Here is a 26,504-nt window from a genome sequence, read left to right on the forward strand (position 1 = left end):
TATGAGAGAATATTTGTATGCCTGATTTAGGAAAGGAGAAAAGCAGAAGTTGGTCAGACAAAATGTAGGTTATTTTCCAAAAGAAAGACAAAGGGTATCAGTATTACTAGAACTCTACTTCCACTATTTGTTTAAAAAAAATCCATTTTCACTTTCGTCTGCGCACACATGAGCTGATTTATGGGATGGATTCTCCAGTGGACAGACTTTGTAGTCAAGACAACCGATAGACCCCCTGTATCGGCTGGGTGGGGTGGGACACCAATGATATGGTTCTCAACTGGTGGCTCGTAACCCAGAAATGCGTGACAGGTCTGATGGAGTTGCGGACAGCTTAGAAAGCAAACAAACAATTCTAGATGCAACTAATAATATTCTAATTGTGTAAAGTTACACTCCCTTCTTTTGTTGTTGACATCAAAGCACTGGCAATAATTCAATCACACTCTACACCATTATGATTCACTACAGTATACAATCAATTCATCTGATATTCAAAAAAGTCAAAGAAAATACAGTCCACACAATATTAAATATGGATTGACTTACTTGCAGTTAATTATTAGCTGCAAAATTATTAACTGAATCATTGAGAATATACCACTGAGACATCTAGAGGACAAATTATATCACTTTTGAGCCAATGTCATGTACATATGCATATTGTTGGGCCTATGCAGTTCATTTTAATATTGGTAAATTCCCATGTTTAAGGAAAATTGGTATGAAAATTTATATCGGTTGCCACTTGGCATCCTATGTAATCTAGGCTACCAAAGCACAACTAGTTAAAACCAATGATGATGATAATGTGATAAAGTGTCTACAGATATACAGGGTGTATACATATATATATATATATCATTGGTATATAAGAAATATAATAATAATAATAATTTATTACATTTATATAGCGCTTTTCTCTGCACTCAAAGCACTTTACATGGAAGGGGGGAATCTCCTCAACCATCACCAATGTGCAGCATCCACCTGGATGATGCGGCATCAGCCATATTGCGCCAGAACGCCCACCACACACCAGCTTACTGGTGGAGAGGAGACAGTAACAAAAGCCAGTCAGTATATGGGGATGATTAGGAGGCCATGATGGACAGAGGCCAAGGGGCAAATTTGGCCAGGACACCAGGGTTACACCCCTACTCTTTTTCAAAGGACATCCTGGGACTTTTTTTTGACCACAGAGAGTCAAGACCTCGGTTTAACGTCTCGTCCGAAGGACGGTGCTCTTTTGACAGTATAGTGTCCCCGTCACTTTACTGGAGCATTAGGACTCACACAGACCACAGGGTGAGCACCCCCTGCTGGCCACACTAACACCTCTTCCAGCAGCAACCTGGATTTCTCAGGAGGTCTCCCATCCAGGTACTGTCTGACCAGGCTCAACCCTGCTTAGCTTCTGTGGGCAACCAGTCTTGGGCTACAGGGTGATATGACTGCTGGATTAGCTATATATATATATATATACCACATACATACTGTCAAATTGATTAATCGCGATTATACACACGTATAATATACATACAGTATATATAAATATATACACAGACACACATACATTATATAAACACAAACTTTTATGTTTTAATCATGATTAATCGATTTGATAGCATTAACATGTATATAAAGTTTATAAACCTCAAAATTATTTTTGGTATACAAATTTGATGTTACATAGTAGTTATATGTTTTGTGCAGATTCTATATGCACAAAAAGCTCATTTAAACTATCTTAAATGTGCTACACAAAAGTCCATCACACCAGTTTTATCAATGACAGAAGACAACAGCCTACTGATAAAACGGGCTTCTAAAGAATAAGGAAGTTATTAATTCCATTGCATTATTGTGCTACACATAATTTCCAGTAGTGGTCTGATAGAAGCAGTGAACAGATTATCTAGACTATATCTGTACACAACTCTATTTACTTGTTACACCTATTATGCGTGTAAACATTTCTTCTGCGAAGCCATTGAGCTCATTTGACAATCCCTAAAACCGAACGAATAAACACAGATCTGTCACACAGTAAACCGGCTGAGTAACACTCACTGTGATTGTACTTATTAAGAGCCTGGCCAGCGCAAGACAAGGAGGATCTTGAAACTGTAAGAGGAATTACCCTTCTGTGTCAAATATTTAGACATACTTTAGACAAACAATTACGCCTCGAAAAAGATTGCTTCAAAAGAGCAATAGGCCCTATGCACAGCTTCACTACTTCCTGAACTTAAGCAGGGTCCTTTGTTTCCTGTCTGCCAGGATTGGCCAAACTGATTAATCCAGGTGTGTCTGACCAACAACAATAATCAGACACACCTGGATTAATCAGTTTGGCCAATCCTGGCAGACAGGAAACAAAGGACCCTGCTTAAGTTCAGGAAGTAGTGAAGCTGTGCATAGGGCCTATTCTTGCCTCAGAGCGAAAAACCTATTTTTAGATGTTACAAACTATTACCTACTTGCCATTTGACATTACTGAAGAATTTCCAAAAATATCAGCATTTTTAAATGTCTTGAACTGCGAGTCTATGTCATACATGATTAATCTGACAGTGTTAGTTTATAGCGTTTTAGCAATTGCAGACCAGCTTTTAAACAACCATAACACACAGTATGAGGATGTTGCTGGTTCACATGTCTGATTTTCTAGGGCTTTCTAGAGAATGGCTCTGCAAACAGTGGTTACAGCTTCTGTAAATGACTAATGTGCCATTTCGTCTCTATGTGGCGGTGGGCAATGTTTCCATTTCTTTCTGTGAGCACTCTGCTTCAAACACTAGCCACAAATAAGATAAACATAGAAGACGCAAAACCAAAGCAAATGTTCAAACAAACAGTTGCTGAAAACCATCAAAGCTGCAAGCCGAACTGATCAAGTCAAAGGAAGGACTGCAAATAGATTCATGACAAAGATTTGAGGAAGGACAGGCAAAATCATGCAGTTTATTTTTGTCCTTGTCATGCCACCATGACGCTCTTTCTCAAGTCTCTATGGATTTTCTAGGCCCTAAATATCACAAATGTTTGGGGTTGGGTAAGGTTTTTTTTTTTTGTCCTTTAAGAAATTAATACTTTAATTCAGCAAGGATGCATTAAATTGAACAAAAGTGACAGTGAAGATATTTATAATGTCCTGAAAAAAAAAAAAACTTCGACTGTGATAAGAAATGTTTCATCAAGGATCATGTGACACTGAATACTAGAGTAATGATGCTGAAAATTCAGCTTTGCCATCACAAGGATAAATTACATTTTAAAATACGCAGATGAGCCAAAAAATTAGGACACCTGCCTAATATGCTTTTGGTCCTTGTTATGCTGCCAAAACAGCGCCGACCCGCCGAGGCATGAACTCTAGAAGACCCCTGAAGGTGTCTTTAAGACGTTAGCAGCAGATCCTTCAAGTCCTGTAGATTGCGAGGTGGAGCCAAAGTGGATCGAACTCGTTGGTCCAGCACATCCCACAGAGGCTCGATTGGATTGAGATCTTGGGAATTTGGAGGCCAGGGCAACACCACAATGTGTGCAGTGCAGCAGGGTGCATAATCCTGCTGAAAGAGGACACTTCCACCAGGGAACACCATTGTCATGTAGGGATGTACCTGGTCTGCAACAATGTTTAGGTAGGTGGCGTGTTTACATCCACATTAAATGCTGGACACAGTGTTCCCAGCTGAGCATTGCCCAGAGCATCAAATTCCCTCCAACAGCTCGTCGTCATTCAATGGTGAATCATGGTGACATCACTTCCAAGTAAATGGTGCAGTTGTACACATCATGGCCACTACCTAATGTTTTGGCTCATCAGTGTATATTAAAATAGAATACAATTAATTGTAATAATATTTCACCATATTAGCGTTTTTACTGTTTTTTCGATCAAATAAATGCAGCCTTGGCAGCATAAGAGACTTCTTAAAAAAAAAATCTTACCGACCCCAAACTTTTGAATGGTAGTGTTAAGTCTACAGGATTTTTACACTCTGAATTTTTTCATAGTTGAGATGGTTTAGAAACGAGTTGAACAAAAAAGTTTAATGCTAACGGTTAGGAGTTTGTTAAAATCCGAAATCCAAAGTTTGAGCAATAGCAAACTCCGCTAACAACTATGATTTAATGATTCAATGCCATTCACAAACGCTTCAGAAATGTTTCTATTAAAATTCGGTACAAGACACACTTCTCTCAGAGACTTTTAATATAAAACAAAGAGAACAGTACACAAATCAAAACTGAAAAGACGTCATCCTAGGCACTTTCCATTAGACTAATACTCATCTACTTGCTGTCAGATACACAAATAACACAAAGTTTTTTTTTTACAGTTCAGTTTACAGCTGAACGTTCTGATGTTACTAAATGGCCTTGAATCCAAAAAGTAAAGTTCTAAAAACAATGCATCTCAGATGATGATTTGTAAAACAGCACCGCCCGACAGTAATACAAAGGTACCGCAGTCATAAGAGGCAACAAGGTCTCTGATGCTTAAAAAAAAAAAAAAAAAACGTTTTTGTGTGTGTTAAATGATACCTTGGCAAAGGAGCCTGTGAAGTCTTACAAAGTGTGGACATTTCTGTGTTTGGGACCTGCTGATAAAAGAAACTCAGACCGTTTTGGTCTCAAAGCACACAAATGTCTCTTAGTCAGTGGTGGTGCGGCGATACCAGAATCGGGCTCTGAAGTCGTCGCTGCAGGTCATGAAGCCGGGGTTGGTGGGTGAGTGGACGATACAGCGCACGATGTTATTGTGGCCCAAGGAGAGCAGGTTCTTCCTCTCGGCTGTGCGGGAATCCCAGCAGCACAAGCTGATGGTTCTCTCGTCCGGCAGCAGCACATAGTCCTCTGTGTGGTTGAAAACACCCTGAGTGCGGTGCGTTTGTCGCCCACTGAGACCCGCACCTGCATGACAGGAAACACAATGAGGGTGAGATGGTAGCAGAGTGTGTGAGTCACAATGATGAAAAACACTGGACAGGTGGCGTGATGACAGAAAACGTATTTCCAAAATATGAGTCAAGGTTTTTGTTTATTTGCCCCAAATTGGCCAATGTAAATTCCAAGAAAACAACATGAAGAGAAATATCAAATAGCTATTTTTACTGACGAAAAGAGACCATCTTAATATGTATTATAAAATAAACAGTTTCATTCCTGGATGCTCATTGGTCAATAGTGTTCTAGCCTTGCTAAAATACACAGATTTCCTGATTCAATTTGATTCAGATTCTCAAGCTCAAGATTTGGTTCAATTCTGATTCATATTAGTATATTTCAGTAATAAAGTCTATTCTGCTTATAAACAAAACAAATGATCTCACGGTTAATGCTGTAAACTATACTAAGTAATGTTTTATAATGATTCAAACCAGTAAACGGTCTTTACAAACCACAACCAGTTATTAAAAGAAAGACCCATAAGAGTAAATCACTAAAACTTGTTTTTTTGGACCCATTGCTGCTTAATTTGAGATCGGGATTACTCAAAACGTAAAACTGACATCCTCAGTGTCAGTGACACCCTCTCTCCATCAAGCCCTTACCTGATCCATAATCTAACACAACGCATAATTCACCATCTCACCTGTGTACTTGACCAAAGTCCGGCCTGTGGAAATTTCCCAGAGTTTGGCAACAGAATCCTTTCCAGTGGACAGAACATACTTGGAGTTTTTGGAGAAGACGGCTGAGCAGACCTCAGCCCCGTCGTGGGCTTTATCAAAGGTAGTCACGCACCGGTTAGACACTCCATCCCACAGCTTGATGCTGCCATCTTTGCTACAGGTGACGTAGCTGTTGGCACTGGGATTGTAACAGACTCCGCTGATGGTGTCTGTGTGCTGATCTAGAGGGTTGCAGGACACGAAACACTGGAAAGTGTTGACGTCATAAAGGCGCAGAGTTGGGTGCTGCGTGCCCACCAGCAAGAAATCCCCAGATGGGTGGAAAGAGATGGAGCGCAACATTTCAGCTTCCTGTAGAAAATGAAAAGAAGAAGCGTTCCAAAGAAATCCATGACAAAAGCTTAAATAAATGAAGAGCCACAAGAAAACCCTTTTTAAAGTCATATTGCCAGTGTTGGGGTTACTTTGAAAAGGAATCCACTACTCCCTAAAAGAGTAACTAATTACATAAATTCTTATGGAAAGTAAGTTGTGTTACTTTTGCATTACTTTTTCTCACTTGGCTGAGGCTTGCTCTCTTCCAGGCCTTGCAGTTTTTTTTGCAAGTGTTTAATGCAATAATGCATTCAACCAATGTACAGCTTATATAACATACAACCTAATTTTCTTTTAAAAACACTCAAGGGGGTCGCACACCGGATGAGAAGCGCAGCGCCACAGCTTTAAAATGCGAACACATTATTCTCTGAGTGTACACACACCGGCGGCGCCATTCGGCGTCTGTCCGCGGCACCCAACGGCTCAGGACCGTGTTCAAAATCCTGCTACACCACAGAGTGTCATTTACATAGTTTTATATTAAATTTACATTTATTTGTCTCAAATCGTAGTTATGTATGTACTGACTTCACCCTGTGCTGCAATATACATTTAGTTTTCCATTCATTTACAAAAATCAGCTGGTTGAATGAAAATTGCTGATGGTTTCAGATTTTCAGGTGATATTCTCAATTCATTCAGTTAACGGACACTCTGAGATAAAGTGAATTCAGACTGCAGACTAAGCAACGATTGTATTTAATTGTACAGTACAATCATAACATAGTACAGACATGATCTTAATTCCATAATGTCCTTAAACATAACAACATTCCTGGCCATAAACTGACAAAGAGCGTGTCCGGTGTGCGATACCTTGAGTTGTCAGACGCAGCGCGACGCTTCTCGTCTGGTGTGCGACCCCCTTCAGAATAGTATTATATTCTTAGAATATTTTCTGACCCCTAGAGCTGTATATGCTTTACAAAAGATCTCATAACATTATGTTCAACATCCGTGTGAACGGGATTGTTTTGACAATGTTTTCGTCTGTTTGTTTCTGAAAAAACTTTTCGGTTTTAGTACAGTTGTCGTGTAAACGTTCCCTTAGGCTTAGAGTTTAACCTTCAACCCTTGCTCCTGGAGGCCCACTGCCCTGCAAATGAGTTTATATCCAACCTGCTTCAGCTTTTCATTTTCCAGCAATCCTGAAGAGCTTGATTAGTTGGGATGGAGCTAAACTCTGCAGGACAGTGAATCTCCAGGAGCAGGGTTGAAGACCTCTGATTTAGAGGCTTGATATAGTTTGTCTGTATACCTGTACGTGCTTGAAGGCTCTTTTTGCAGATGGCTTTGAATAATCGAAGAGTTTGAGGGTGTAATCCCGAGAGCCGGAGGCCAGGATCTGTTCGGTCGGGTGAAAAGCCAGGCATGTGACCTCATCCACATGATCGTACAATGTTCTGATCACAGGGTGGTTCTCCATGTTCTGCTGAGCCGTTTCGTTCATCATCACCTGTAACAAACAGAATCACACGTTCAGATTGTCCAACTGAAATAAACAACATATTATTAGTCACGATGAAATGAAAGGAAAGGCAGATCTAGACTTCTGAAGTGTGGCGTACATCCGAGCATAATGGATTACTGCAAAATAAGGTTGTTTATTGGATTTGGAAATGTGGGCATTGAATAAAAAATTGGAGGCAGATGAACATGGGCTTGCAGGGGTGAGTTTAAGCGGACTAAATGATTGGAGAAATCGACGCCACGTAGAAGTCTGCTTTCACTGGAAGCAAAATATTACACAATAAAAAGGGGAAAAAAAGAAACATGCACATTTGAATTGTTCACAATAAGATCTATAACATGCATTTAGAAAATAGATGTATGGATTTTGAATGAATGGTGAATTTTCATTTCATGCTGACTTTAAAAACAACCATAAACCACTGACTTTAGGCAAAGGTGGCACTCACCTCTAGAGGCATGGCACTTTTGGCCAGCATACGCTCAGTATCCAGGATCTTAATGGAAGCGTCGGCGGAGCCCGTTGCAATGAGCTGGCCATCCCGGCTGTAGGTGGCCACGCGGCACGGACCCTTATGGGACGTCACATAGCAGGTTTCGTACTCCGATGCTTCTGGGGACATGGTCTGCACGTCTGCATCAAACTCCAGGTCAATGCCCACACCGGGCGCCACGTTGTCTGAGCGGCCAATGGCATACTGCACCGCACTGTCATCGTTCTCCATTCCTAGAAAATCAGATTAAAGTACTTTAACAAGAAATACTTTCAATATGATTTATAATCATTACCCAATAAACTATATTTTTATATAAAGTTTAATAACAGTATTTCACCCGATTGCAACTTGTGTCATTTTGGAGTTGTGTTTAAAGCCAACTGTGTTGGATTGCCGTTTCAAATTTTGTTAAAAGGAATATATCCCTAAGCTTCTGTACGAGGCAGAAATGTGCGTTAAATTAACCTTCATATTACCCTTATTATTTGATCACTTTCCTTAATAAAGATATAATCTAATATAGATAATAGCATACATGTGAGTTTATTTCAAAATTGCATGTATTGCAACCCTCTTAGAATATTGTTTATTCTTTGATGCAAAAAAAAAATGTATGAAAGTTCACAGGTTCAGTTTAGGGAGTTATTTAGCAAATTAAACAGGGGAGGTAAAATTACATGCACTAAAAAGTGTGAGAAGCTGACATGTTTTTGGAGTTATACCTGTCTTGGCCAGCTGCATGAGCTGCTCTGATGGAGACACCACATTCTGGGGCTTCACCTCACTGATCAGGCTGTTGGCGATGCTGGTGTAGCCGTCATACAGCAGCTGGCTGATGATCAGCCTGTACAGGTGATGTCTGTCCTTCAGTGTGGGCTTTGGTCGGAACATCTTTGCTGCTTGCAAGTGAATAAAGCAAGATAGAAACGCTCAGAATGCACGTAGTTTTGTGTTTCTAAACCTAATGAGCTACATGCTACTTAAACAACATGCTTAGGCGCGTTCTATGATAGTCAAAATGTTGTCTACGTCTAGGTAACAGGTAAGCTACTCGCTTGGATTTAAAACACAATCATTGTTGTGTATTCTACTGCATTGTTGTCGCAAATCTTTACGTGATATAGGCAGCAGCTTATTATTTTAAAGGTAGATTGAGTCTGTTTCTGAAATAAGGCTTGAAGTAAACAAATGTTGCAATATAAGCGGAGTTTCATTCAATTGAAGTTGCATAAAATACGACTTACCAGTTTACGACTTCAGGAGGTGCACACACGCTCTGTACGTCTGACGTCACGACGTACGCGTATACGGTGGAATTGTGGGAATAAACCCAATAAATTAAAAGTCTCTGTCTGATTTAAAGTAAAAGTCCCCGAAATGTCAATTTATAGATTATTTTTTTATGATATTAGAAACAAATCACCAACAAATTTTGGTCACACTATATAACTAATCAAATGAAACTTTTTTCTATAAACATCATTATATGTAATGCTTAAAAGTCAATTAGGAAATTGAAATAAAATACAGTGCAAATTAAATATCCAAAAACCTTGGTTAATATATATCATTTTTAAATGTCCCTGAACAGCTGATCTGTTCATTGACTTATTAAAGTTATTATTATTTGTATTCAAGGACACACAGAATTAGAAATAGCATTTAGAATTATATGGCAGAGAGAGAGAGGGATGGGGGAAATAACTACATACAACTGCAATAAAAAAAAAATGAAGGAACTCGTGTGAAAATCAACTTACTGTAATAAGTACATATCATATTAATTAATTACACATATTATATACATTTATTAAATGTTTGCCCAAATATTATTTGGAAATATGTGTTATTTATAATTAAATAAAAACCATGCAAAAGGGGCTAAATTAATCTGGTCTTTCCTCAATTATTTTACACAATGTGGTTTGTCCTTTAACACAAATGAGGTAAAAACAGCAAATCATCTGTTCAAGATGGACATCCACATGTCAGAATGCAGAGATTAACTAGAGCATTAGTAAATAAGTAAATATGCCTCCAAAAATAAACAGCACACCATCATGGTAATTTTTAAATCTCATTTTTTTCTCTTTAATGTATTTACAAGCTTTACATTTCCTCTGTAATTCTTCATTACAAGAACACTGAGCAATCCTGGCTTGCATTAGTGTTTGCGCTTCACCTTCAATGCATACAGGTATTTGATGTCGATGTCTAAATTATCTTCGTTCTGGTCAGGATGCATATTTCTTTTTATTGTGTTTGTCATGTGATTTGCAAAGTTCGCTAAAGCCGAAGCAGAAGAACCAGTGGTGGGAGCTTCTCCACGCAGCCTGAAACATCAGCACCGATCCCAGACCTCGAGCCAAAAAAAACCTATGCGTTTAATTCTTTCGCTGGAAATATTTACCCTGTTTTAAGGTGAATCACATGAATCCAGGGAGGCTGCTGAAACATTTAAACAAAATTAATATTATTGTTATGATACATGTTTATTCTGTTATTTCTATCAATGTTCTTTTTGCCTGCAAATGTTAAATAAAACTTCATATTTGCAGTCTCTTAAAAAAATAATAAATTAAAGAGTTCAGAACCTATTTTAAGTCTCTTCTTTTAAAAGTAACAAAAAAAAAAGTCAAACTTTAAAACAAAAATATTTTCTATATATATGATACAAGTATTTAGTGTTCCCTCCGTGTCGCAGAGAGTTCCAGCTCAAGTTGGCCAGCGTTTCAAAGTCAAAGCTCCTGTGTTGGCAGGAGTAGGTGTGTCTATGGCTAGACTTGTATAGTCTGTATGCATTTTATAGTTTGCGTCAGTAGGGGGCCTCTGGGCGTCGGCCACACGCTTGTGTCAATTATCCTCAGACTCCTCCTCCGCCTCGCGTAACCAGGTGAAGAAAGCAGTGACCGACTTCAACGCTACGCCTTTTCCCTGCTGCTCCGCTGGGTCTTTACTCGTTTCCCATTGATAAAAAGCGTCCTCCGAAATGACGTCCTCATCGTAAAGACAATCGAAAAACATTCGGAGTAGATCTGTGAATAGAAATAGATCAAAATTACGATCGTAGAAATCTTTCGTTCAGCTTTGGCATCTTTACTTGCGCCTGCTACATACTGGGTGGTTGATCCAGGGTGACAATCAAAGACTGGAGAGCGTAAAGTGCTTGCAGCTGCCGCTCTGTGTCTGAGTTAAGGTACTTATGTAATATAGGCAGGCGTCTCTGGATGATAGCAGTGTCCACTCTACAGGACGTGCTTTCATCTGGAGAAGAAAGAGATAAAAGCAATTGGCAAAAGGATGATAGAGATGAAGCTGTTTAATAGAAGGCACATGAATAAGTGGTTTGCTCACCTTTAACTGCTGCTTTACATACAGCTGTCATTAAAGCTCTCAAAAACGGAGAGGAACTCATCTGAGATTCGTCCAAATTAGCCTGAAAAGAAAAGTCAAAATGTGTCATACTCTGACATTAACACCCGCTAAATGCTGGTGGATTTCAGCAGTGGCGTGTAGCGCACACTCCTAATAGACACTTTGGTGGGTTGAAATTGATATATAATAAATACATTTTTCAATTGTAGTCTTTTAAAAAGGCATCTGAAATAATAAACCAAGTGCAATGTAGTGTTGTCAAAAATATAGATTTTTCTATACTGAAATATCTGAAATGCTTCTAATACTCATTTCCCACAGAATAGATACACAATTCCAGCTGCGCTTTCTCACTCTCTCCGACAGCGAGTTGACACACAAACCCACCTCCTCTCACTCACTCAGTTTCATTTGTTTTGGATGAATATTGTTGGTGTTACAGGGCTTGAATTTCGGCATGGGATTGGACATGTGTATAATTTTACTCATTTCCGCAGATTTTGTGCTCACAGACACCCAAAGTGCGCACACATAAAGCCGCCTCTCAGTACTAAATGAAGAACTTTTTCACTGCTAATTGCGCTTAAACAGTCAAATACACATAAAATAATGTAAAAATGCTGGCCTCGGCGAGTATTCACGTTAACACAGTCAGTTATATTTTAAGTGAACAAACATTTGGGAAAGAAAACGCATGTGTAACGGTATAATGGGTTCGTGCGTCATGTCTTAAAGTGACAGCAGTACCTAATGTACCTGCTGCCAAATTATGAGATAATATAAAAAATATCTATAAGGCAGTTTTTCCCCATGGTATCGATGTCAAAAAAGCAAAAAAGTTAATGTCAAGCCCTGCATATACTTGAAATGTTTTTGTGTTTTTTTGCATAGTGAGTGTGTCTGTGAGTGTGGGATCAGTCTAACCTCGATCCAGTCGAAGATCTGTTCGTCACTGGCCATGTCTTCTAGCAGTAGCTGCTCCAGTTGTTTAAAGAGCTCCTCAGGACTGAGGCTGGGTTTAGCTGTGTCCGGAGAGACAGGGGAGATGTCGGACACGGTGAACTCTAACTTCTGGAAAAAGAGGAAAAAGGACACGACTGGTTGATTTGCGTCTTCTACCTTCAAGCTATTCATAATTTGCAATGGTTCCAATACAAGCTACTAATAAAAAGTAGCAAACTACATTAAAGCTATGTAGATTTTTATAAATATATATTTGTATTTATAAATATATCTTTAATTGCAATACATACACTACCATTCAAAACTTTGGGGTCGGTAATATTATTTTAAAATGTTTTTGAAATAGTCTACAACTCTGTTTTCTATGTCAACATATTTTAAAATGTAATTTATGAATTTTCAGCATTACTTTTTTCAGGATTCTTTGATGAATAGAAAGTACAGCATTTATTTAAAGTTTAAATATTTTGCCGCGTTATAAATACTGTCACTTGATCAATTTAATGTGTCCCTGCTATATAAAAGTATTAATTTCTGTCTTTTTGCATATTAGTGTATATGAAATTTTTATATTCTGAATCAGAACAGTATTTGTCTAGCACAAAACAGGGAGGATATCGCCACAACTTATTTAACTCAGTCGGAAACTGATGATGACTTATTTATTTCGTTTAATCATTGTTATTATGATATTATGTTGTATATTGCTACAAAAACAATCTAAAATGCAGCACAGGGCTCAAATGATTTGGTAAATCGAATGAATGAATCCGACTTCCTAATAAAGAAAAAGAGCTAACATTTTTGAAGCGAGCGTTCTTGATTATTACCTCAGTTTATTATTACACCACTACTTGTTAAAAAAATTTGTTTCATGAAAAATGTAGTTTGTTTATTTATGAGTATTTGAATTTGTGAAGGTGTTCAGGCAGTATTCGCACCTGTTGTGAGATGAAGGCAGGAAGAAGTTCTCCCTCGGGCAGGAAGTCGGCCCAGTCCAGCCCAGACTCTCTCCACAAGTCTCCAACTTTCCTATGGCTCTTTAGCACAAGTAGATGCATGTAAATACACAAACTCACAGGAGCCAAAACAATACACAAAGCTACTTTACTGCAAATTGTTACTGTCGCAGAGGTGTTTGTGTATGAAAGATGATCATTTTTGGCAGCATCATGCAGGAGCCTCTAAACCACAGATGGATCAACTAGATAAAGATGAACTCAATGCTCTGAAACACCATGTCAACAAAAGTTGAGCTTACCATTTGTTTGCATAGTAGGTGCAGTATTTCAGAAAATAAGATGGCAGCTCTTCCCACAGGGAGTAGCGGTTTACTTAACTCACTGTAGAAACAAAACAAATCTCCATTAGACGCTAAACTGAATCCTGACAGCTGTAGCCCGTGTGGAGCTGGAATGACTGCAACTACTGTGCACTGCCCAAACTGTTAAAGCCCCAGACAGCAGAAAACAGTGAGGCATTTAGGATGTTTTTATTTATTTATATTTAGTATTCAATCCTGCGTTTCAACTTATTGGGAATACCAGTCTCGAATCACAATCCAAATAATAAAAAAGGCCATGCTGACTGCAAGAATGCAAACATTTCTGACTGCGCAAAATGCTTTGGATACAGTCCACCCTTCACTAATACATTCTTGTCTACAAAAGTTGTGTGTGTGTGGATTGTTTTAAACCAAACTTTTTACATAAATTATTCAAAAATATGGTGAAATGTTCTTGTAGTGTAATACTGACACAAAGTAACTTCTAGGGATGCGTGATATATTTTTATTTTATTAAATGGTTAAATAAGTATTCTTTTAATGAAACACACAATCATCTGCATTTACCCCCAGGTAAATTATCCTATTCTCACTTATTGTTAATCCATTTATTATAGATTGTAATACATATTCCAATTCTCTCTTCTGTCTATTTAGTTGACTCTTAAAAGCATTTTACCACAATTCTGAAGCTCAATTTCAAGTTTTAGATGTATAATATAATATAATAATGTAATGTAATATAATGCCAGAAGACATTTTGGGAATGGGATAGGCTCCAACGTTCCCCCACAAACCTACAGATATACTGTATATAGAGCATATAATATAATTTCTTGTTTTAGATGTAATATAATATAATATAATTCATACAGAATAACAGAATAAGGCATTGCTATGTGCTTAATAAGTACTAATAACAGCCAATATCCTAGTAATATGCATGCTAATAAGCAACTAGTTAATAGTGAGAATTGGAACTTAAACTAAAGTGTTACCTAATATAATATCTTGACCTTGTACTGGAGCTTTAACAGTACATGCATTTGTTAAATCGTTCTTTGAAAGGAGATTCCACCTCAAGAACCAAAAAATCTGTTAATTAAGGACAACATGTACATGGGTTTTAGGGGTGGAATGTTCTTTTAACACAAATTACACAAAAGCACCAAACAGAACTCATAAGACCCTTCTTAATCGCTGTTTGATGTGACCAGTGGTGTCCTGACCTGAACAGCTCTCTCATGCTCATCCCTCCCTCTCTCAACAGAGGACTGAGCATCTCAGCGAGGTAAAGCCAAATGAAGGGAACATCTATGGCCATATCATCAGCCTGCTCCAACATCTCTGAAAACCTGTAGAGAGAAAATCCATAGCGCTTTAATGCCATAGTATGAAAGTACATACAGGCAAACTACAGTACATTTGATTTCAGGGTGTGTTCACACTTGTCGTTCAAAGAAGATACATTTAGTCCTGGTTCGCTTAGCGTTCACACTGTCATTTTTGAGACCGAACCTAAAAATCCAAAACAAAACAACGCTTTTATGATATATATTTTGCAACGAACTTACCGAAAATCCAAACCAACGCTGTGAGCGGGGCTAAATGCGCTTATTGTGTGTTTATATGCTGGTATTTGTACCAGCTTAGAACTCACAAACAGCTTATAAAATGTGTAAAGGAGTCAAAACAGTGCCCACAAACGAAGATCTGCTGCAAGGACGGTGGTTTAGACGGCTCTACCGAACTATAATGGGCAACGTAGGTCTTATGACGAGAAAAACCAAGTACGCTTAAGCAGTCTGTCCTTTTTAGGGTCACATCTTGTTTTTAATTTGTTTAGATGTCTTTGGTCTGTGTTGCATTCATATTTTAGTTGATACCAAAGTTTGTTTGGAATAGGACTGAGACCCCCTGAACATGCGAGTCTCTCGATCTGCTTGTTTGGTGCGCACCAGGTTTCAGATGACAGCGTTCACACTTTAACCGCACTAACAGAGCAATCTTACCAAACCTGCCAAGTGTGAACACATCCTACATGAAATGTGTGTATGTGCTCACCCTTTGTAGAGTTCAGAATGGGGTAAAATGCCCTTCTGAATAAGCTGATAGTAGAGCAGTCCCATGTGCTCTCTGGCTTTCTGACTGCGCTCCAGTGTGCACTCCAGACCCATGCGTACAAACACATATAACAGAGAGGGCTGCTCCATCTCCACTACACACTGGACTGCCTCCTGCAAACAAACACGAAAACATTCACACTTCACAGTACTTACAATCAGCCATAGAGCAGATAGTCAAGTTACTTTACACACACTGAATCAAAATGATAGACAGACACTATTACAATGAAATATAGACTTTCCCAATGCATTATTGTATAAAAAGGGGCACATACTGAAGACTTCCAACCACTACATACCAGAATTCAGATTTATAACAATATGAAAAGATTATGCCAAAGTACTTACGACAGCCTTTTAATCTGGGATTTTTCTTTTTAGCTAAACAGTAACACTACCTTGAGGTTACATGAATTTTCATTTATAAATTGAAACTATGTTAATCCTATTTTATACCAAATATTCATAGATAGTAATACAGTACCATTCAAAAATGTACATTTTTTTTTTGTTATATTTTTAAAAATGTTTTTGAAGTGTTTTATGCTCACCAAGGCTGCATTTTTTATTAACAAAATCAGTAAAAACTGTAATATTGTGAAATATTACAATTTAAAATAATATTTTTAAATGTAATTTATTCCTGTGATGTCAAAGCTGATTTTTAATCACAGTCACATGATAGAAAATCTCACTGACCCCAAACTTTTGAACAATAGTGTATATTTAACGATTTGTGTTACATTGTAAATGTAGAAAGGATGTTTGGTACTGATTATAAGTGGTTTAGTATGAGGGCACTGTGACGCTGTACCTTGTAGTCATTAATATGCAGAAACTCATCGATGATGGACTTGGACTTCCGCTCAACCTCCTCTTCGGACAAGACAGGCTTCTCTGCAACACCAGTGACCTGCAGCGTCTCTGATTTCACTGCAATGAAGCAGAAGCTCAGTATTTCAAACATAAATTGCAAACATGGGATATGCAGCTTTAATCTATTTGCATTCACTAGTGTAAGAAAGTGTCCTTCCTCACCCGTCTCTGTGGCTATGCTCTCGATCTCACATTTCTCCTCTGAGATGCTGGCTTTGCGAGGGGAGTGGTGTGAGTCGGGCCCCTCTCTCCGTGTCTCCTCAGGGGCCACGCTGTCAGTTAGCTCCTTAGCGCTGCTACCTCTGCTAAAGGGCCCCGGTCGCGACGGCCCCAAACTCGCCGGCTTGTCACCGCGCTCACGACCGGTGCTGCCTCGACTGACAGAGACATACAGAATGAATAGATGTCAAACATTTAGATAATTCAATTGTAAATTTGTATTTGTAGCTCATCTGTTTTCAGATGTTGTTTACCTTCCCAGCGAGCGTCTGGAATCGGATTCGGAGGTTTGGGCTGGAGGTGGGCTGGACTGAGCCGTGGACGACTGCAGCGCTGAATAACGGTTCAGGGTGCTACTGGCAGAGCGTGTCAACTCTGGAAATATGGGTGTACATTCATGTATACATACACGTAATATATATAAATCAGTAATCTAATTCAAGGGCGGTCAATTCAAGATACATGAATGTTGGTAGGTTTACAAAGTCTTGAACAGTGTGTCGTGTGTGGATGTTTCCTCACCTGAGTCACTGGCTTTGGCTCCGCCACTGCTGCCCTTTATCCAGTTGATCTGAGCCCGTGGACCCAGCTGAATCTTTTCATCGATTTGAGGCTGTGGATTGGTTGGGGTTCAGGGATCACAGACGGTGCAAGTCAAGAGAGAGCATTTACTAACTCACAAAATGTTAAAATGCCTTATTATTGATTGTTGACATTGGCACATGTGGTGTCAATGTCAACCTATTCTGTGCTGCACTTAACAACTGTGATTATAATCAGCAGGTGGCAGTGTTACTCCAATCAATTTTGTGCTGACATTTCAGATTGTTTGCTCCGTTTCACATCAAAAAATCTCATGTGTGAAATATGAAATGTATGTGCAGAGACCCATCTCTTCACCTTCGAGATCTTGGGGATCTTTGTGGGGTCGATGGTCCTGCTGTTTTTAGTAGTGGGCACGGTGTTCCACGTCTCCTCCCTCTGCGACCGCTGTTCTCTCTGATCTGTAACCATAGCCACAAAGCAGCGTTACACAAGTTACGTCACAACACATCACCCCTAGCCAATATTAGCCATTGAACATTGTTTACACAGTGACGCCCTCAAACACTGTAGTTGCAGCTGAGGCCCGGAAGAGTTTGGTTCTTGTTGTTGACATGTTGAGAAGATGCGGTTTTCTGCATTTTGAAAACAAATCCACTTTTAATGCACTTCCAAAGGATGAGGACTTGAATTTGTACGGTAAAACCGACGACATTGTTACGGTTCATATCACTGTGTAAACAAGTGCTGAGGAAATTCAGATATGGCAATGGGCATTTCGTTTCTGACGTGCGCTGTAAGCGGTAGACCAATCACAACAGACTGGGCCATCTGACCAATCAGAGCAGAGTAAGCTCTCGGAGAGGAGGGGTTTCGAGAGACTGAATCCTTAATCTAACCGTTTTAGACAATGTGAGAAAAGAGGTGATTGCTGCAATGTATATTACTAGAAAATAAAAGTGTTTTATGGCCTTGGATGCATGTAAACCTATTGTAGGAGTCCGAAGCAAAATCAGGAACCTTTAAATTAGCATAATATGGGCACTTTAAAATAATCAGTCAAGTTGCTGTTGCATGAACAAATTCAAAAGCACAATCAATCCTGGTTAACCATTAATGTGTTCTCCTCTACAAACAAGCCATTTGCTGTCTGGAAAGCCTGCTGTGCAAACAACATGTTCCCATTAATGTTTTGATCTTCTTATTTTATCTCAGAATAAACCTGGACATTTAAATGAGGTTCTGTCCTCTGGGTGGCGCTGTAGTTGGCCTGGTATGACTGGAAATGCACTATAAAGCTGTAAAGGCTGATTTATACTTCTGCGTCGAACTCACGCCGTAGCTACGTCGTAGGCTGTGCGTAGCGCGCGTACCCTTCGGCGTACCCTGACGTGCACCTCTCCAAAAATGTAACAACGCGCCAATTCTACGTGAACGCAAGCGCTGTGATTGGTCTGCTAGAACCCCTCCCTCGGGTTTCACACGCTCCCTCTGCATGTGTAATTGCGCGTCAACGCGGACAACGACGCAGAAGTATAAACGAAAACCAATGCGTTGCCTACAGCGTAGAGGCTCCGGCGTAGGTCCGACGCAGAAGTATAAATCAGCCTTAAGTGTGTGCTGTGGATCTCACCTGGCCTCCTCTTGATGTCCTTAGACAGAAGCTGCTGATGAACCTTCCTCTGTTCTTCCTGTTCCTCCAGCTTGGCCTCTTTATGGATCTGCTCTATGGTTTTAGGGCCCTGGTCTGCTCTCCGAGAAACCCAGTTATGCTAAAATTATAAATAAACAGGGAGATCAGATGTCTATGATTAATTGATCAGTGTCATTTTGTAAAATGGTTACAACTCCAAACTATATAACACTACAAACCATTCAGATTTTTTAAAAAGTTGGGTACAACATTTGACAATGTTCCCTCCTTTTTTAGACTCTTCTCTTTCACACATTTTTATCACTCGAAAGTGAAAATTAAATCTGAGGAATGCAGGGGAGAGACACCAAGCTCAACAATGCTACGGGCAAACAGATTTTTGTATTTAACCTTGAGTTCAGTGTTTCTATGACCTAGCTAACATTTTCATTTGACTAAATAAATAAATAAATAAACATTTATAATTGTAAAATTCTCATACAAGGTATAATTTCCCATTTTTAATAATGACCTAAAATATTATAATTGTTATTTTTATCACACATACACCAACGTTTATAAGTTTGGGTTGGTAAGATATTTGAAAGTTTTTGAAAGAAGTCTTTTATGTTCACCACGGCTGCCTTTATTTTATAAAAAATACAGTAGAAACAGTAATATTGATAAATATTATTGCAATGTAAAATAACTGTTTTATATATGAATATATTTAAAAATGTAATTTATTCCTCATAATAGCTTAAAAATGTGATAAAAAAATAACAAGAGCGGAGACACTACACAAATGTTCTTGCTTCTTTCTGTTACTTGTATAAAAACCAGGTTTTTATAAACGTCTGGGAATGGCTATCAGTAAACTCTCACAACACACACAAACAAACACAAATCACAATCCCCCCTGGCACTCACCAGTCTCAGATCTATCACATCCTGTACCATGAACCGTATCCGTGACGACGTCTTGCGCTCTTTGACAATTTTCTCCATCTGGTTGAAGTATTGGTCCATACGGGGCTATTCAAGGACACAGAGAAGAGGGTGATGAAGAATACATCAGTTCAATATCAAAGACTGAGTTCATGAATCCATGGGCCCTTGTCAATCACAACTTGCTTCTCTGAAAAAAAATACTGATAATAAAAAAAGACAGATCTTTTTTACTGTGGCAATGATGTTTGATCATACAGAACAGATCTTCTTGTCTGTACCCATCCATTATTTAGGACATATAGGGAGTTATCTTAAATCTAAAAATAATGTTTTGAGACAAAGAACTGCACTAAGCTCCTAAATCAACAAGGTCTATAAACGCAGAACCTATTTCTCAACCTGACTCCCTGCTAGCTGAAAAACGCCTGAAGTTCCAGCCACAAGGTCAGCGAGGAAGGATGGATACAGAAAATATTTTCATTTACCCTCTTGCCTAATACTTCGCTCTAGGGTTTATGGCCGTCTGTTGGGCCCAGCTGGAAAACATTTAGACTGCATGTGTGTACAACGTTCAGAACACATTCACTCCCATGCCTGATTATTCCTCATTCTTTTGCTTTGCACTGCAGCATATTTAAATGACTTTTTTTCCCCAGCCTAGTCCTCTTGTAGAGCTAACGACATTTTAATTAAGTATTTCAAAAGACAAAAGTATTTCAAGATCTTCACAGACATCAGATTAAAGATAAAAATCTCAAAATTACACAATTGTGCCATAATGGTAAGAAGCTGTGCTGGGAAACTTGGTGATTTTTTTATTTTTATTTTCCCAGGCAAACCTTTGGGCCATAGTCTGAACACCACTGTAAAAAAGCTGGACACAGACACAGATCTGGTCATCTTAGTAAATAAGCATGTAAGTAGCCTAAGGCTATCTATGTTCAGAATACTATCCTGTACTTGTACTACTGCAGTATGTATATTGTTCATGGTATGCATAAAATACCAAGATGAGACAACATTTGCCAAAATGTACAGTATACAACAGAGCACACTGTAAAGAATAAAATTTCACAGAATGCAACACCTTACAGTTAACACTTTACAGATTGAGCTCTAGTGGCCTGCTGAGTGCTGCCTTTCAAGGGAAACTGATTTATTAGTAGCTACTTTAACAAAAAAAGAAACAGCAGAGGCATGCTGTAGAAATGGCAAGTGAACAACAGCAATTACCGGTATGTGGTTAGTTAAGAATTCATCGAAAAATTCGGCTTTTGAGTGTCCTCTCGTTCTAAATAAAGCTCCAATCATTGTACACTGTAGCCTCAGACAGGACGCCCACAGGCAGCTCACGAAGCGTCTGATGCATATTGCACACAAACATGTCAAAAGCTTTCTGAAAATGGTAAAGCCCAGTCTGATTGACTGGATTTATGCATTGTCCAATGGAAAAAAAAAGTCATTTGGGAAACAGAATAGTTTACATGTTGTTCCCACACTCTGCGCTTTGAAGGTGAAACCAATTACAGGATTTGCCAATATTTTCAAGGTTCTGGCATTGAATCTTTGGATATTCAAGAATTTTCTTTGAGGAACTTAGAAGAACATCTGAATATGATTTCAGATTTAGCTGCCCCTAAACATCTTGTAATTTTGGACCCTTTACTTGCCTATAAGGTTTTAAATTAACCTTTTGCAAATATTTACAAGCCATACTGTGAATATATTGTTCTTGACGTTATGTAGATGGTTCTTGTGGAATCATATGAGTCAATCTCCAGCCTACAGTAAAAACTGCACCAGTAAAAAAAGGGGAAGATACATATTGAATTTGTTGGTGGTAGTGATATGAGCAGTATTTCACATACACTATCATGATACATCTAATTTAAATCAAAAACAACTGCTTATACTACATTTGTGTAGCATCTTTGGATGGTGTTTAAAATGTATTGGTTGCCTCTAATTTCAAATGGCTACAGATATTTTTAGTTGTAATCGAGTTGATATCTTTAGTTGTAATTTGCATGTAATAGAGCAAATAAACAATCAAATTTGCTTTTAAAAATTGGCAACTGGTATCGGAATCGGTCCGTTTGCTTGTAAATATTGGCAATCATAATCGCCCATGAAAAACCATGATCGGTGCAAAACTCTGCCTTCATAAACATTAAAATATCTAAACAACCCCAAACTTTTGAACGATAGCGTGTGTTTGCCACATGGAGGTCTGGACGATATTTAGAATGCTAGATAAACTGCAAAATTTTCCACAAAGGTGTGCAAGTTGTGACAGATGTTTTCTTTAATAGAGCGTTTGCAGTCTTTAATTTGAATTGCTTGAGTAACATATCAGCGAGGGTCAGACTGTCACTCTTACAATCCAATTTTAACTATGTATCATATAAATCAACATATTAAATCAACCAAATGTCACACCAACATTTTTTTTTACTCATATTTGGTGCTTGACAAATGTTAATTTTGCACCCTACTTGTTAATTAGGTACCGTTTTGTGTAAGAGGGCAGTTCTTATTAGTTGAGCATGCTTTTGCTTTTAGCGAGATGTTTTACAGTGGTTCTAGTCTCCATCAAGGTCATATTAGATTACTTAAATAAAAATAAAAATATTTGACCTTGGATGCACCATGAGCCTTTTCAATTTCCCTTTCCAAGGAATTTTCACCAATGATCAGGCGAAATTCGAATCAATACGGCTCCAGAATGAATAACAACAAACTGTTGGGGAGTTACCTTGGCTTTCTCGAAGTCAAGGTCTTTGCCGATGGTGGTGAGGAGTCTGCAGAGGCACTCCAAGCTCTCGTCGTCATGGTTTTTTAGTAGTTTTACCACACAGTCATGCATGATGGGCTCTGTCAGCATCTTGAGCTTGAACAGCTCACCGATGAATTTGATATTTCCTGTGGAGCGACGCCGGGCCTTGTCCTTTGCCTCCTCAAGCTCCTCTTGCATTCTTTCCCTTTCTGAGGACTACGAGAGAAAGAGAGTTTCATTTAAATCGCATCATGCTTTTAATGATGTCTTTAAAAGAATAGTGCACCCAAAAAAAAATTATGTCATTATTTATTCCCCCCTCATGTTGTTCCAAACATGTATGTCTTTCTTTCTTAAACTTTTTTTTTTTTAATTCTGCAAATTTCTGCAAATTTACTTTCATCAATATGCAGAATTTCACTTGGGACAATTGAAAAATTTAGATGTGACCAGTCACTAGAAACTTTTGAGTTGGGGAGGTTAGATTTTTTTACAGTGTATTAAATACATTTGGCCTGGTGAATATAGTACATCAATAAGCATTACAGACAAAAAGTCAAACAAGCAGGTCTAAATTAAGTCTTGATACTAATAATTGTATAATTACGGATGTGGCAGAGTCCAGCTCCTTTTGTTTTCTCTCAAGTACGACGTCGTCCACTTTGTCCCTCTCGAATTCCTTCTGACAGCGGTTCAATAGCAGCTTCCGGAAGTTAACTGTTGTATTAGGTTTGTCTGCTGTGGGCACTTTTAGCTACAATAGGATCGGATATGTCCATGACATATTGAATAAAAGAATAATGTGAGGTAAAATAATGGACAGTCAGAAGAAAATAGACATGGAAATTTTGCAATGTGCACAATATTAACGCCAAAGTGCATAGAACATACCGTGGCCAGGCAGCGACACATGTTGGCGTAGGCCACAGAGAAGCTAGGCTCATCGATGGCCTTCTCAAACACGAGGTCAATGACTCCTTTAAGCCTTTCTTCTGTGTTGATTGTGAGATCCGTTACCTGCTTCATCAGCTGATTGAACATCTGGGGTGTGAGCTTGTTCAAAATGCTACGAACTTTCCGGAACAACTCCTGAAGTGCCAGAAAACAGATTGCCGACACAGCGGTTAACAGCGTTCATAACAACAAAACAACCTTTAGAACAAAATAAACACGCTTTCTAAAGAGACAAAACAGGACTCAAAGGATGTGAGAGCGTCAAACAAATCCCAGTGCCTGACAAGAACAAAAGCATCCATGTGACAACCTCATCATCTAGTTCAAACTCGAAAGTGCTTCTTTTATTGTGAATGTTTTACACTGATGGATAATCGTAATAAAAGAACATGAATTCACACCTGGGTTTTCAGGCAATCCGGATCCTCTGGGGCACTCTCTCTCTTCATCCCAGGTTTCCAGGCGTTCTCTGATTTCTTGAGCTGAACGTCATCGATCCCCGAAACGTTTACAATGATCTTGCGTGGAGGGGGTCGTCGCACATGCAAAAGCTTCGGATAAAGTGTTGTACAGAGTGTCAGTTTAAAATGTAGAAAATAGCTGGGTGAATCATATTTATAAATCAAAAGAAAAATATATATTATATTTAGCTAAATTAAGCACATTTTAATGTAGAATTTTAATGTTGAGTTTGTATTTGTATCTCACTCTCAAAATGGTGATTTTCATTAGATTTTATTTCTTTATTAAAATACTTTGTTGATTTTTTAAAGTAAAATAATATTAGAAAATAATTAAAATCAACATAAAAGGCATTAATATATATTTAATATTTGATAATATTTAATATTTTACCAGTATTTATCATTTAAATAATATGTCATTATTTTATTTCACTTTGTAGTAACAGTTTTTTTTTTTTGCACTAATGCAGTAATGAGAATTTGGGATGTGGTTAATTGTTATGAAAATAAAATCATAATGGCCCTAAAAATATTTTCTTGGGGGAAAATAATTTCTTTTGATTTTGGGGTGACACATGACCCAGATATTATCCTTCAGAGGTTTCTTGATATGGATAGATTCATCAACAAAATTGCTACATGTTCTCCCAAATTGCTCAATACCGCCTGAAGGGGTTAATAGATTAGGATATTTTGTGTGAGAAAACCATTTAATTTTTTATTAAAAATAAAACTATTTTTAGTATTTTGGTCTGTAATACAGCATACGAGTTATTATAACTCACTGGGGCTCCACGTCCTCCTGGCATCTGCCTGCTGAAGTCAGCAAAAGCGGGAGTAAAGTCCTGGGGAGCGCCTCTGGAAATCAACCTGGGGTCCACAGACCTCAGCGGCAGCTTGTTTTGGTTAATCTGAAACAGAAGAGATGATTTCCATGATTTATCCAGCAGGGGGCGCAGTGAGAAACAGAGCTGTGACATGAATGAAACCCCAGATGTCCCTCCCCGCCTGCTTATGCTGATCTTGAACTAGCAGTACCTATCTGTATGCTGTACTAGCTGTATCACGATCAGTATGTGAAAAAACTGGTTTGAGATCAGCCTTTCCTTGCCCTACAACACTGATGGGCAAACAATATGTGCCATGGAGCTCCATTTGTTATTTATATATCAACAACATGTTCAACGATTTATGCTCCAGTCATCTTGTGATGGAGGGAACAGGAACAGCCAGAAACAGATGTTGAGCGAGTACACATGCAGAGTCAAATCTAGGAACTGAAATGAGAAACTGAAAGTACAGAGCGTGTGTTTAAAACAACAGAAACAAGTGTTGTCGGAAACAGTAACTGAGAAAGTATAAACAAATGACAATGACAAGCTCGCTTCAACAGATATCAACAGATTAGACTAAAGTTTAAGACTATGCATCAAACAGGGGCAGGGCATTTGTTTTCTATCGTCTTTAGGCTAAATGATGCCTACTGCCAAGTATGACATAACCGTAATGCAATTTTAATGGAAACAGGACGTCTAGGGAGTTTCATGGCTGAAGAGTGCAGCTCAGCTGAAGTTTAGAAGTCAGGGGAACATACTTGTACATTACTGTACTTTTCGCGTTTTAAGCACGAAAAGAGGAAAATGTTATGTACGTATTTGCAGGTTTTTTTTAGGAAGTAGAAAAAGAATGTGCTTTTGACACTTAAAATTATTAGGATCACCCCGCTAAACTGAGTACCGTAGTCAGGTAGTGATGTTTCACATTGTAAAACCTGGGTTAGGATTCTTATCTGCATAATTATGAGGTTAAAGCTGCAGTCCGTAACTTTTTTTTGTTCTAAATTTATATAAGGAGCGAGTACATCATGAATCCGTACCATGAATATATCACTATTCCGTGTTTACAACCACAATTTTTATTTCAGGTTTCAGACATTTAAATTCACATACTTACTAAAAAAACAATAAATTTAGAGTTTGTAGAATACACACTGCTGTCTATGGAAGCGACAATAATAATCATTTCCATTATAATTAGACGACACGTTTTATTCATATCAGATGCACATTGTGTAAGTAAAGTTTACTCTATTCTTCTCCCAGTTCACCAGTCACTTTCATGTATTTTGGAAGAAGTGGATGAATTCACGTGTTGTAAACAGATCCGATTCTCTGAACTGCGTTATAAAAGGTTGTTAAACAACAAAACACTTCCACTTGCACATAATTGACAAATCGGAATATAAGATATTTCATGCTATAGCTAACAAATTTGTGAATCTTTTGAATAAAAAGGGAAAAAAAGCAGATCATCAGTCATTCAGTGCTATTGTGGCTGCGGTGTGTCTCG

At 38.4% G+C, this 26,504-nt stretch overlaps 2 protein-coding genes across 5 annotated transcripts in view; both read right to left on the reverse strand.

Annotated features, from left to right (window-relative positions):
* Window positions 1-4,204: 4,204 nt before the first annotated feature.
* Window positions 4,205-9,523, reverse strand: cstf1 (cleavage stimulation factor, 3' pre-RNA, subunit 1). Of its 2 annotated transcripts, none has more exons than XM_079596786.1 (6): window positions 9,235-9,523; window positions 8,713-8,889; window positions 7,943-8,220; window positions 7,282-7,479; window positions 5,606-5,996; window positions 4,205-4,923 (listed from the first exon to the last, which is right to left on the reverse strand). In XM_079596786.1, the coding sequence occupies exons 2-6, from the start codon at window positions 8,879-8,881 to the stop codon at window positions 4,664-4,666; spliced, it is 1,296 nt and encodes a 431-aa protein (XP_079452912.1). In that variant the 5' UTR covers window positions 8,882-8,889; window positions 9,235-9,523; the 3' UTR covers window positions 4,205-4,663. The 2 variants fall into 2 exon arrangements, with proteins under 2 accessions (XP_079452912.1, XP_079452911.1); XM_079596785.1 differs by having other exon boundaries at window positions 8,713-8,886; window positions 9,235-9,451.
* A 634-nt stretch (window positions 9,524-10,157) lies between these two features.
* The window catches only part of eif4g3a (eukaryotic translation initiation factor 4 gamma, 3a), a 51,724-nt gene continuing 35,377 nt past the window's right edge, over window positions 10,158-26,504 (reverse strand). For all 3 annotated transcript variants that reach the window (XM_079596895.1, XM_079596894.1, XM_079596893.1), the window contains exons 15-34: window positions 24,941-25,066; window positions 24,093-24,242; window positions 23,629-23,826; window positions 23,345-23,491; window positions 22,717-22,953; window positions 19,941-20,045; window positions 19,011-19,149; window positions 17,735-17,838; window positions 17,357-17,447; window positions 17,089-17,209; window positions 16,778-16,992; window positions 16,554-16,672; window positions 15,678-15,850; window positions 14,843-14,968; window positions 13,590-13,671; window positions 13,270-13,368; window positions 12,290-12,436; window positions 11,345-11,426; window positions 11,108-11,254; window positions 10,158-11,025 (exon numbers count right to left, since the gene is read on the reverse strand). In XM_079596895.1, the coding sequence (XP_079453021.1) occupies window positions 10,844-11,025; window positions 11,108-11,254; window positions 11,345-11,426; window positions 12,290-12,436; window positions 13,270-13,368; window positions 13,590-13,671; window positions 14,843-14,968; window positions 15,678-15,850; window positions 16,554-16,672; window positions 16,778-16,992; window positions 17,089-17,209; window positions 17,357-17,447; window positions 17,735-17,838; window positions 19,011-19,149; window positions 19,941-20,045; window positions 22,717-22,953; window positions 23,345-23,491; window positions 23,629-23,826; window positions 24,093-24,242; window positions 24,941-25,066 (2,790 nt within the window). In that variant the 3' untranslated portion in view covers window positions 10,158-10,843. The remainder of the gene's footprint in view (window positions 11,026-11,107; window positions 11,255-11,344; window positions 11,427-12,289; window positions 12,437-13,269; window positions 13,369-13,589; window positions 13,672-14,842; window positions 14,969-15,677; window positions 15,851-16,553; window positions 16,673-16,777; window positions 16,993-17,088; window positions 17,210-17,356; window positions 17,448-17,734; window positions 17,839-19,010; window positions 19,150-19,940; window positions 20,046-22,716; window positions 22,954-23,344; window positions 23,492-23,628; window positions 23,827-24,092; window positions 24,243-24,940; window positions 25,067-26,504) is intronic.

This window comes from Phoxinus phoxinus (genome assembly GCF_949152265.1).
Source record: "Phoxinus phoxinus genome assembly, chromosome: 22".
In the NCBI taxonomy this organism is placed as follows: Eukaryota; Metazoa; Chordata; class Actinopteri; order Cypriniformes; family Leuciscidae; genus Phoxinus; species Phoxinus phoxinus.